An 11,002-nucleotide genomic window follows, 5' to 3' on the forward strand; every position below is an offset into this window, starting at 1 on the left:
TCTTTTTTAAGGGCACAGCCAATTTATGAATGATTTACCCAATGAGGAGCATTAATTCAACGCTTGCATTTTAACTGAGCAATAAAAAAGTGGTATTGAAACAAATTTCATAGTTCATTTGATCCTCAGAACACTTGTACATGGACAATCCACTGCTTCTGTAGTAAATGTAGACCTATATAAATTTAGTTGTTTTTGAAAAATGTTTTTCATTGTTTTTTAATTTAAATTGTTGTATATTTTACGTCAGCCATTAACTTTTGCTCGTTGTATATTGTGTTATGGGGGACTGACTTTGTATGGGTGTTTTGCACCTGTTTTGGTCACCCAATCTTATGTAGACCTTTTTTTTAGTTTACGTTGGATAAATCTTAATAAATAAACAAAAATAAATATATCCATACATGTGCATGTATTTTAAGGGCTTTGATGAAAGGTTCAATAACTACAAGCTTTACAAGTTTACAAGTTATTGAACAAGTACTATTGTTTCTTACAATAAAGGCTCTGGTTGGGATCATTTGATGGTCAAGTTTTCTTCTTCGCTGTCATATGTAAAAACTGTAAAACAACACATTCTTCCAACATTGAAAAACTGTTAATTGCGCAGTGACCCGACAATATGTTCAATTTGCAGCTGGAAACTGTTTTATTGATCGAGGGACTGTGGATAAAACAGTATAATCTAAATTCCTTCTTGTGGAATAACCAAATTAAAGGCATTACACTGCCTGCACGTGTATATAAATAGTATCTGCTGGTTTCATTTGCTTGCAAGAAGAAATGCAAAATACTGTTTGGTTGTCACTTTATTCAAACCTTGACAAAATATTTTGAGGAGCCGAATTGGTATTCAAGACAACGGTGTCACCGTACATGTAATTGATTTCAAGGCCAACTGGACAGAAAATTTCTCGCCATAGAAACCTGTTTGAGAAAAACTTTCGACTAGGTAGGTTGGGTTTTTGTTTTGTTTTGTTTTGTTTGTTTTTTTTGTTTTTTTTGGGGGGGGCGGCATTCTTTGATTACAAATATGGTTTTGGATCCTATCACAGTAATTTGTCCCTTACCTATTTGGTGTCCACATATATTTGAAAGTAACTTCAGAAGAGAATGGGTTTTAATCATCTCCGAACGGACACTACAATATTCAATCCCATTTACTGCCTGTTTTTAGGCCCTGAAATTTGTCTATAAGAAAAGTAAACACCATCAGTTCATGAAATTCGAAGTGTATCGCATACAAATGTAATCCCACACTTTGTAAGGTATCGTAACCAATATTTCGGGAACACATTATTTGATTAATTTCCCTGTTCGCCTAATTATATACAACCTTGAAAAATGACATAGCTTTAGCAAATACTGGCAATATATGTGTGGTTTATACGACTTACGACAACCAACAAATTTCTTTTGGTGCGATCGAGGAAAAGATTTAGACTTTAGTTATTTTATAAAATAAAAAATAATACAGCCTTTTTCTTCATATTGCTGCTTTTCATTTCCAAGTATACGGTTGTTTGGACCATTGTCTGTGCAACTATTTTGCTCTGGTTTAGACATATGTATCTTGTTCGACACGCCCATGAAATATCGCCATTTGTCGAACCGGAGGGCGCTTTTCACAGGGTGAGGTCAGTCGCGCTGGTGCTTGAATCAATGAAGTACTAGTAGTAGTAACCTTATCTCTTCACAGCGAAGGGGCCTTGCTGGGGTACTGTACGGTTTGTATGAATGCTGATTCTCGGACAAACGAGTTTATAAAACTGGATCGCACAACACGTCTTTGTTGACATGTTCCACAGGTATACCTACGGTGTTTAATTCTGTTCTGATGTAGTGGTTGAAAAGGTACATGGTGGAAGATAAATTCCCGTATTTATCTTGAGAAATCTACGAGGCTGTGTTGCTCGTCGACGGCAAGGTGGAGTTCGAGGGTCTAGCTGAGACAGTGAAAAGATTTGCGGTTTATACGAACGAGGTATGTTACAGACACCCACAGGATTACATGATACTCCCTGACCAGGAAGTCTCTCTAGCGTTATGTCCCTACAGATGAGGATAAAAATGCCGTTAAGCAATGCGCATACATTCATGCTACTCAGTGAACGTTTTACTGTCTTCGTCAGCCATACTGAACCAAAATAGTTTTGTACTTGTAGGGTCTAGTAGCCATTATAGGCTGCATGTCACCCCATCGCACAACGGCCGAGTCAAAATTAGCTTTTATTACTCTACTATCGATAAATACACAATCCAGTGTTCATAAAACAAAGTCCGCAATGCAAGCACTGGGATATTTAACAGAATTGAATAATGGTATATTGAGCATAGGTCTAACATATCTCTCGATGATGACTCCACAGTTTCAATAATTAGCGGACCAGTAGCTGTAACTGTTGATGTTTTTATCAAGTTTGTCAGCTCCAGTTTCTTGTTCTAACCCCCCGCCCCCGGCACATTTAGATAGACAGTATTCAGCTTGTCACTTCAAGCCTGTACATGAGTAGACATGTGTTTGTTGTTTATTGACAAGTGCATTCTGGTCCGGTCTATAATTCAACAATAATAATGGTACGTGCATTTTACATAATATAATAGACGCTGTTTATCTAAATTGTTCGTGTTTTAACGTGCTTTTGGAGTAGAACATGAAAATGTAGTCGGCATTAAAAACAAAAACACTGAAAAAAATAATCAAAACCCTTTAATTTGTCTGTCGTAATACTGACGCCTAAGGATGGACGTTAGCTTTTCACGAATCTTGTTTATGCGGTGTGTATGTTCCGTTAAGGTAGAACACGCCTCAGGGACAGATAGTCGGACTCTCAAATTTCTACAATTCTTTTCTGATCTACCACTTGTAGGGGTTCATTTTAAAGCTCTTCGAGAACGAAAGACTTTCACCGGCTCAGTTTTTTACGAAAATCAAAAATTTAATTTCCCCCATAGAGTTAACACAGGATTTGCGGCCATTTTGAATGTTAAATATAAGCAAAATGTATGGGGGTAGGGCAATTTGTTTCGCTAGTTAGTTTTGCACCGTGATCCCCTATTTTATTGTTGATTGGTAAGAGAATGATTGAAAGTTTCATTTAGGAAATTTGAGCAAAAGTTTAAGTCTTTCACTTTCGAGGTTCTTCTCCCTTAAAACACAGATTTTTTGTTCTACACCCAAAATCATGCACCAGTGTAAGCAGTGTTCAGTCTGCCAATATAGCCTTTGTATCTCAACACGATACGGGGATAATTAGAAGGAAATGTCTGTGTTTCCTAAAACGGATATAATTAAAACGTCAATTGAGTTACAGCCATTGCCCCTTTAATCGTACACGTTAGGGTGTATACTCGATATTTCTGGAGTGACTGTGGTTTGAAACAGTGGAATACAAATGTTAAGATGCAGCAAAGATTTATATAATATGAACGTGCTACTAGCCACACAGTACAGTACATGTTCTAACTTTCTATGTTCCATACCCTTGATGCAGACTGCTGACTCTGCAATTGCCTTATGGATCCAGTCAAATACCGGGCAACGCAATTATTGTCATTGTGGTTGAGGGTCGTGGTAAGACCGATAAAAGTGACAATATTCAGCGCTCTGGTCGCTTTTTGGATACCAAACTATTCGCTACATACATTTACATATAAAACAAACAGTGGTATGAAAACGGCGTTAGTGACCTAAATTAAATCAAATTAGTTTTTCGTTTGACTTAGCTTCTATGCCCTCATTCCAGAGACAGCTCTAGCTCTCGTTGTTATTTAACCTAGTTATGTTGTCATCGATGTGTGGTGATATTATTCAATGATTGGTTTAAGACTGTGGCGTCTTCTTGAGACCTTTCAGCCTAAGCGTCTATGGTTACTTTTGAAAGTGAGAATAGCATGGAGCGCGGAGTGATGACGGTTGATATCAATTAAAATGTAGGATAAAATCAATCAATGTCACAGCATGAGTTAAATTACAGTTATTAAATACGAAAACGTTAAAAAGAAATGCCAAATATTAAAGTGTAAATAAAAATCAAGAACTTATTTCGTCACCCCACCGAAAAATTCTATACGACTGTACCTTCCACAATTACCGAGATATCACGTCATCCAATATTCTGGCAACTTACCTACATGAAATTCCAACAAGGAGATTCATTGTAGTTTCCTTGACAACCGAGGGTTGGTTGAGAGAGAGAGAGAGAGAGAGAGAGAGAGAGAGAGAGAGAGAGAGAGAGAGAGAGAGAGAGAGAGAGAGAGAGAGAGAGAGAGAGAGAGAGAGAGAGAGCCCTATGTCTAAAAATAGGAAATTTGCAAGTTTATACAGGAGATTGGTACTGAGTAACCGTTCGGTACACAAGTTATTCAATTTGCGCCATCAGAAGTCTGAAAAGGCGTGATTTTGGCCATTCGGGGATATAAACGTCCAGTGCATCAATGCATTAGCCCTTTCCCGCATGCTTACATTGAGGATAGTGGGACTCGTCAAATCCCAGTCATTTTCTCATTTATATTGTCATTATAAGCTCTGCACTCGAAAAATAAATTGATATCTGTCATTGTGAACGTCTGTTAACCATCTCCACCATCGACATCTACTTCGACTTTGAGAGGGTTTTAGTTTGGCATAAATGTTACGCTATCGCCCGTAGTAACACAGCATACATGTACACAACCGATACCAGTACGTTAAGTCCATGACTGACCAACTTACCTGTATTTATCAAGTTTTGCCGCTGTCTCACAGATACATTCTCTGACCAAAGTCCGAACAATAAATTGTGTTTACGGTTCGTCTATGATGCATAATCCTTGATGGTCACTAATGCAAGTAAAATTTATGATGCAGACGTCAACTGACAAAAGCGGAAATTTTAGTTACTCACTGTGTTTCTATTTTACTTCTGGCTCTTTCAGTCGAGAAACATGCATCCTTCACGAGTACACAGTATGGCTGTCTCCGCACTACTGACTATCGCCCTTCTCGTCCATATGTCACTGGCGTGTCCAATACAGTGTAAGTGTCACGAATCGACCATATACGGATATGTCACAGATTGCAGTGGTGCCGGGCTACCGAACATTCCCGGGGACATAGAGTCCAAGACTGAATATCTGGACCTCAGCGAAAACAGTATCACGCAGGTCGCACACACGCCGTTGCGGTCACTCTCCAAGCTGAAGACGCTGTACTTATCCGCGAACGAAATAGAGACGATCGATGACGGCGCTTTCAAGGACATGACGAATTTGGAGAATCTGTACCTGCGGGTCAACAAATTGAGCGAAGTCAGCGCCGCTACTTTCTCCGGGCTCGGCAAAGTTGCCCTCATTGATTTGGAAGCCAACGAGATCGGGGCAATACCGGCGGGCACTTTCTCTGCCAACAGCGAGTTGACCCATCTGATGTTGCCCAGGAATTCGATCGACGCACTGGACTACGAAGCCTTCACGGGACTTTACAAGCTGAGATACCTGAACGCACGGACGAATAAAATCACCACGGTGTCCGGCCGTCTGCTGAACGGCCTGCCGGCGCTGCAGCATCTCGATGTCAGCGGAAATGCTCTGCATTGTGACTGCAATCTGCGGGATTTCAGGATCTGGCTGGAGGCACACAGCGATGATGACGTCTCCACTCCCACCACACTGTGCGCGGCCCCGTCGAAACACTCGGGTCGCGCCTTACTTTCGGTGAAGTACGACGATCTGACATGCGGGTCGACTGGCTTGTCCGCAGGTGCGGCCGTCGGCATAGCGATTAGTATGTTCTTACTCGGTGCTGCTGTGGCAATTGCACTAGGCTATCTGTACATCCGCCGAAGAAAGGAACCGGACTTAGATACTGTCACTTTGACACAGAGCGAGTCAGTGGACAAAGTTGAAATGAACACACAAACAGTGAACAGCTAATACCTGGGACCAACATATATTATAGTCCATGCTAATAAGAATAGTCTTTCTTGAGTTATCGTAGATCTTCAATATATTTTTTAATTTCAAGTAAGATAAACAAGTCAAATCAACTTTAATGAGGTCTAACATATGCAAAATTTGTATTAAGCATTTACATGTGATGCATAACTAATAGGCCTACCAGTTTACACAGGTTGAAACAAATGGTTTTGTGCGATGTCATGTCCTGCAGATGCCATTAGTTCGTTTTATTTTTTCGATTTCCCTTACATTTTATTTGAATTTCACTTTTAGCAAAGTTTCGAAAGAAGAGTATTCCTTGCACATGTAACAATGCTTTGATTTAATTCTCAACCCTTTCCGTCTTAATTTTTGATGAGGGCATTTTCCATCACGTCACAAGCACCGGTATTATGACATCTTCGCCCTTCCAAAGAGCTGAAACTTGAAGTTGGTTACCCACAGGCTCAGCAGTATTTGCGGAACAATGAACGCGATCCAACCCTAAACGAAGATTCTTTCATAGACTCCATGATTACTCTTATATGAATCGTTAGACATTGGAGGGGTGGGATTGGTTGTCAGAGGGGTAAAAATTCTGCACAGCAAAAAAAGCACGTTAATTTTGCGGCATTCTGAGGTTTGAAGAAATATTCAAATGAAGTTCGGCCAAGTTCTGTGTAATTTTATGGGAACATAGTATGCATGCCGCACAAAATACGAAAATTGAATTGTCGAACAATATTTGTGAAAGCGACACACAGCTCCCAACACAACAGCCTTCATTTTGTGGTGACCCATCAAGATCAGTGACCCTAGAGAGATGTAACTATACATCTGTGGGGACGGGTGCATGGTAAAGCTAAAACGCTTTGTCGCCCGTAGCAACTTCAAACTATCATAAAATCCAATCTCCGGCATCGTGCCCTTTCAGCTCATCGAACTGTCTTAGTTCAGGTAACTTTATCTAGCACATGTACTCTTTCAGATATCACTACGCTAGCTTACTTCTCAAAGCCCTATAATTTGAAAATTTGAATTAATTTCCTGTAATTAAATTAAATTAACTTTTGATTTGTCTGTCTGATGATTGCGTGAAACTCCCTAGAAGACGCCCTTAGTACTTCATTTGTTTGTATACATTTATCGTTAAACAAAACAGGAGAGAGAGAGAGAGAGAGAGAGAGAGAGAGAGAGAGAGAGAGAGAGAGAGAGAGAGAGAGAGAGAGTCTGTGTGTGTCTGTGTGTCAGTTTGACAGTTTGCTTGACCGGCAGTCTTTACATGTAAATCCATCGACAACTACCGACTGTTACATCAGCATGTGTGCACATTGCATATTGACATCCTGCCAATCTTCAAATATAAATTAATCATTTTACTGCCCGATTTAAGGGGCCATTGATATTAAAAACACGCGAATTACAAATCAAAAATTTTACCATCAAAACCATCTGCCTCCGCGATGATTCTCAGGCGATGTTAAGATTTTGTTTCGAAATGAAATTTGTGTTTGTTACAAACCTGTCAGCAGTACAAACGTACCAGCAATTGTGACCTTGGAAAGTTCATATCATTATTATGTTCGCGTCGAAGTACGCACTTCCAAACTCCCATTTAGGGGAGGGAAATTGATGTCATACGCAACTAGTTATGTTATGTTATTTTATGTTATGTTATGTCATGTTATGTTATGTTATGTTGTGTTATGTTATGTTATGTTATGTTATGTTATGTTTATTGGAGTGTCACGTGTGGATTTAAGCAGCTTGGTTGCCACATCCAGCCTGAAGGGCTTACAAGACACTAAAACAGTAAATAAAGTACAATGATATGAATAGCTCGAAACAAAATTTAAGTATAAGAAGCTTCTCGTCTAATTGAAAATGCATGATAAATATAGGATGCCATGCAATTGCGATAGCATCTCGCTCATCAGAAATTTGAGTTTCTGTTGTACATCAAATGAATCAAATACAGAGCACAAATTTCTGGCTTTAGAAAACAACTGATTCCTAACAACATTGTAAAATGTACCGTCAAAAATAAAATGGAGTTCATCTTCAACAGTTGGACAAAAATCGCATAGTCTGATAGTCGAGCCCTCTTTTGAACATTCGGGCAGTTTCAATTTTCAGAGGTAATCTTTCTGATCTGAGACATCGTAGATATTTCTCCAAATACACCCGCTCATGTATTTTCGTTTGCCATTCCCGTGTTACGATTATTGGCGGTCCCTTAAATCAGGTAAGTGTTCTCTCTTCGAGGACAATAGCCGCCGAGTTTGAACAGTCGACGTCGCGACGTGTCAGAGATATACTGCAATAAATTCCAAACGCGACAAACTTTTTGAAATGTTTGCTGCGTAACGTTAGGCAAACAAACCAAACCCACTTCACTTGGCAGAAAGCAACTTGGCCAGGGCGCTCTTTTCTCGAAAACAGGGTACTGTCGCATGCAGCATCCCAGTACCTCGGTGCTACCTCACAGGACTTTTCCAACGAAACAACAGAGACGATTTCCTTGCTAAATCCAGGCGATCTTGAAGTCTACGGCAATCAGCTGGTAAGACCGCATTTCCGATATAGCACGTACATTGAGCATAAGTAAAGGCCATCTAGTTCACAGGAGGCTTTTATTGGCAAGCAGAGAGTGGGCGGTACTTGCTGCAAAACCGTATTTTATCATCCTTTCTGTGATCTTTTGCCGGTTATGAGGAAGATATCGTGGTCAGCAACAACAAAAAAACACTTGGAAAATGCCAAGTCGTCACTTTCTAATCTTTCCCCAGAGTCAAAAACTTAAGTTACATTAAATATGGCTGCTGCGGGATTACTGACCCCAACCATAATCATAGGTTGTAACGCAGGGCAATTATTCAGGCTGACTGAGAGCAAACAAAAGAAATGAACCAAAGGTCCGAAATGTCCGTTAATGATTAGTCGAACTATGTGAAAGTCATCAGATATTGCCGAGTGATTTGCAGTTTATATATAGCGATGTTATTACTGACGATGTCAAAACTGCACTGCTGGTTCAACTCAAATCCCTGCAGAACTCAAATAATCGGAGAACTCTCTTCTTAAAGCTCCACTGGTCGTCACTTTTGATGTATTTCATCATATTTTTCCTCAGGACACCCGCTCATGTATTGTTGGTTTCGCTGATATAGTATTTGGCGAGTCATTTAACTTTAAAGTTTGATTAAAGAGATACATACTGCTAAATACTATTATGTTGACAGCTGAATTGTATATGATCTGGACAACTATGGAGAAAATGTACTTGTTGTCTAAAGCAAAGACGATGTAAGAAAATATTATCAAGAAATCACAGTTACTGTCCTTCTTACCGTTTGCAATACATCGTCAGGAAAACAGCACTTAAGACTTACCATACTCCACATAGCCACTTTTGAAGAAAGTCTCATGAACTTCAGGCGTTCGGTTTATTCAGCGTAGTTGTATTGCGTTAAAACAAGCTGACCGTAAAAGTTACGTACTATACCATCCGACACGAGCATGTTAAAAAAAATGAAGAAAAATAAACGAGGTCCCAGGAAAAGGGAACAAAGCATATTCATGTTATCTTTCTGTGATAAAATTTGCAGGTCACGGAAGAAAGTTCGGCATTTCCGGCTTTGGATAAAGAATGATGTACGACACGAACACGGTGGCAGCCATCGCTGTCGGCAGTTTCTTCGTCGGTTTCGGCCTCGCCATGGCCTTGTTGTTCATAGGTTACATCTGCAAGAAGAGTGGGTCGGCCGCCGGGAAGACGGCGGGGCCGTCTCTTGGTTTGCACAACGCCTCCTACGTCGTGACAGACGAGTCGATTACCGTCGGAGACGGGAAGAATCCAAGCGGATACGAAAGTTTCTACGCAAGTTAGAGCAGCGCCAACTGAAGGAGAAGAGACCTGCGCACTCGTGCAATCACAAATTCGAATACAATACTTTTCCAAATATTAATTTCCACCATCAAACAACCCAATGTGTTTTCTTCGAATCCTCAGAAAACTTGCATCATTGCAGCGTTGCTTTGTCAATTAACAGCCCTCTACATCGTGTACGTTACAAATCACAGTCGAGAGGAGACGTGACGTCTTAGCTGTTGATTTCATACTTCGCAGTCATGGAATAAAGTGCATTGTGAAAAAAAAAAATATTGCTGAAAATTAAGATTTCAGTGTTGCATGATATTCCACTTGGGTGGGAAATGATGCTGTACTCAGTAACGTGCATTAAACATTTTAAATTGTGAACATCACAGTGCAATGCTGAGTAAGTCTCAAATTATATAGACAAGATCTTTCTGTTTCCTGTATATAGATTAATTATGACAATATGATATTAGCATTAGACGCCAAGTTGTTTATCATTTCGTGGTGGCAGTGACGACGACGATGACTGATGGATGGATGTATATCTACAGACGATGAGAGTGACTGTGTTATCGATGATTATTGTGGTGATATAGTGTCTTTTATGTGAACAGACCATCCCAGTAAATCAGGAAAATAAATGGGCGAGTGGTTTGGCCAAAGAATGAGTTTAGAAAGGTCCTGTACTTTCCCCCAATATTTTTGTGTAGAAATGTCAACTACAGTTTCTTGTTCTACTCTCCAAAACAGTGTTGGGCTACTCAACTCGGCCTGTACATGTGAAGACTGCATTTTTATTGTTGACAGGTGAATTCTTGTCCAGACTAGAATTCAAATGTAAACAATAACAGTGAACGCGATTGAAACTAATTTGGGATAATTATTTTTCAAATTCTCAAAAGTGTTAGGTGCCCAATAGCTTAATGTTGCAATATTGCAAATTAATCATTTAAACAAGTGTATGAGATTACATTTGCAGATTAAATCGACATTACTTCACCATCCAATTTTCCCAAATTAGTTCCGATCGTGTTAGTGCTCATTATAGGTACAGAAGCTAATCATGATGACAAGCTGAATAATTGGCGTTTCGACATTCTGAAGAACTTTCAATAGACACGAAAAATTACTTTGAAAAATCGACAAAAATTGCAGCTACGGCCCTTTGAAGAGTATCTATAAATGTGTTGACAGAGGTGAGGAACG

The 11,002-nt window shown here is 39.7% G+C and overlaps 1 protein-coding gene and 1 long non-coding RNA gene across 2 annotated transcripts; both read left to right on the forward strand.

The window, feature by feature from the left end:
• Nucleotides 1–1,620: 1,620 nt before the first annotated feature.
• On the forward strand, nt 1,621–6,990 carry LOC139131415 (slit homolog 2 protein-like). The gene is made up of 2 exons (XM_070697443.1): nt 1,621–1,984; nt 4,918–6,990. The coding sequence occupies exon 2, from the start codon at nt 4,927–4,929 to the stop codon at nt 5,911–5,913; it is 987 nt and encodes a 328-aa protein (XP_070553544.1). The 5' UTR covers nt 1,621–1,984; nt 4,918–4,926; the 3' UTR covers nt 5,914–6,990.
• Nucleotides 6,991–8,178: 1,188 nt separating this feature from the next.
• On the forward strand, nt 8,179–10,461 carry LOC139130486 (uncharacterized). The gene is made up of 2 exons (XR_011551876.1): nt 8,179–8,479; nt 9,525–10,461. It is a non-coding gene; the product is annotated as an uncharacterized lncRNA (long non-coding RNA).
• Nucleotides 10,462–11,002: the final 541 nt, after the last annotated feature.

Source organism: Ptychodera flava, chromosome 4, assembly GCF_041260155.1.
Source record: "Ptychodera flava strain L36383 chromosome 4, AS_Pfla_20210202, whole genome shotgun sequence".
NCBI lineage: Eukaryota > Metazoa > Hemichordata > Enteropneusta > Ptychoderidae > Ptychodera > Ptychodera flava.

Excerpts from the sequence above, each read along its gene's own strand:
- LOC139131415 (XM_070697443.1), top strand. The coding sequence starts at position 4,927 with ATGCATCCTTCACGAGTACACAGTATGGCTGTCTCCGCACTACTGACT.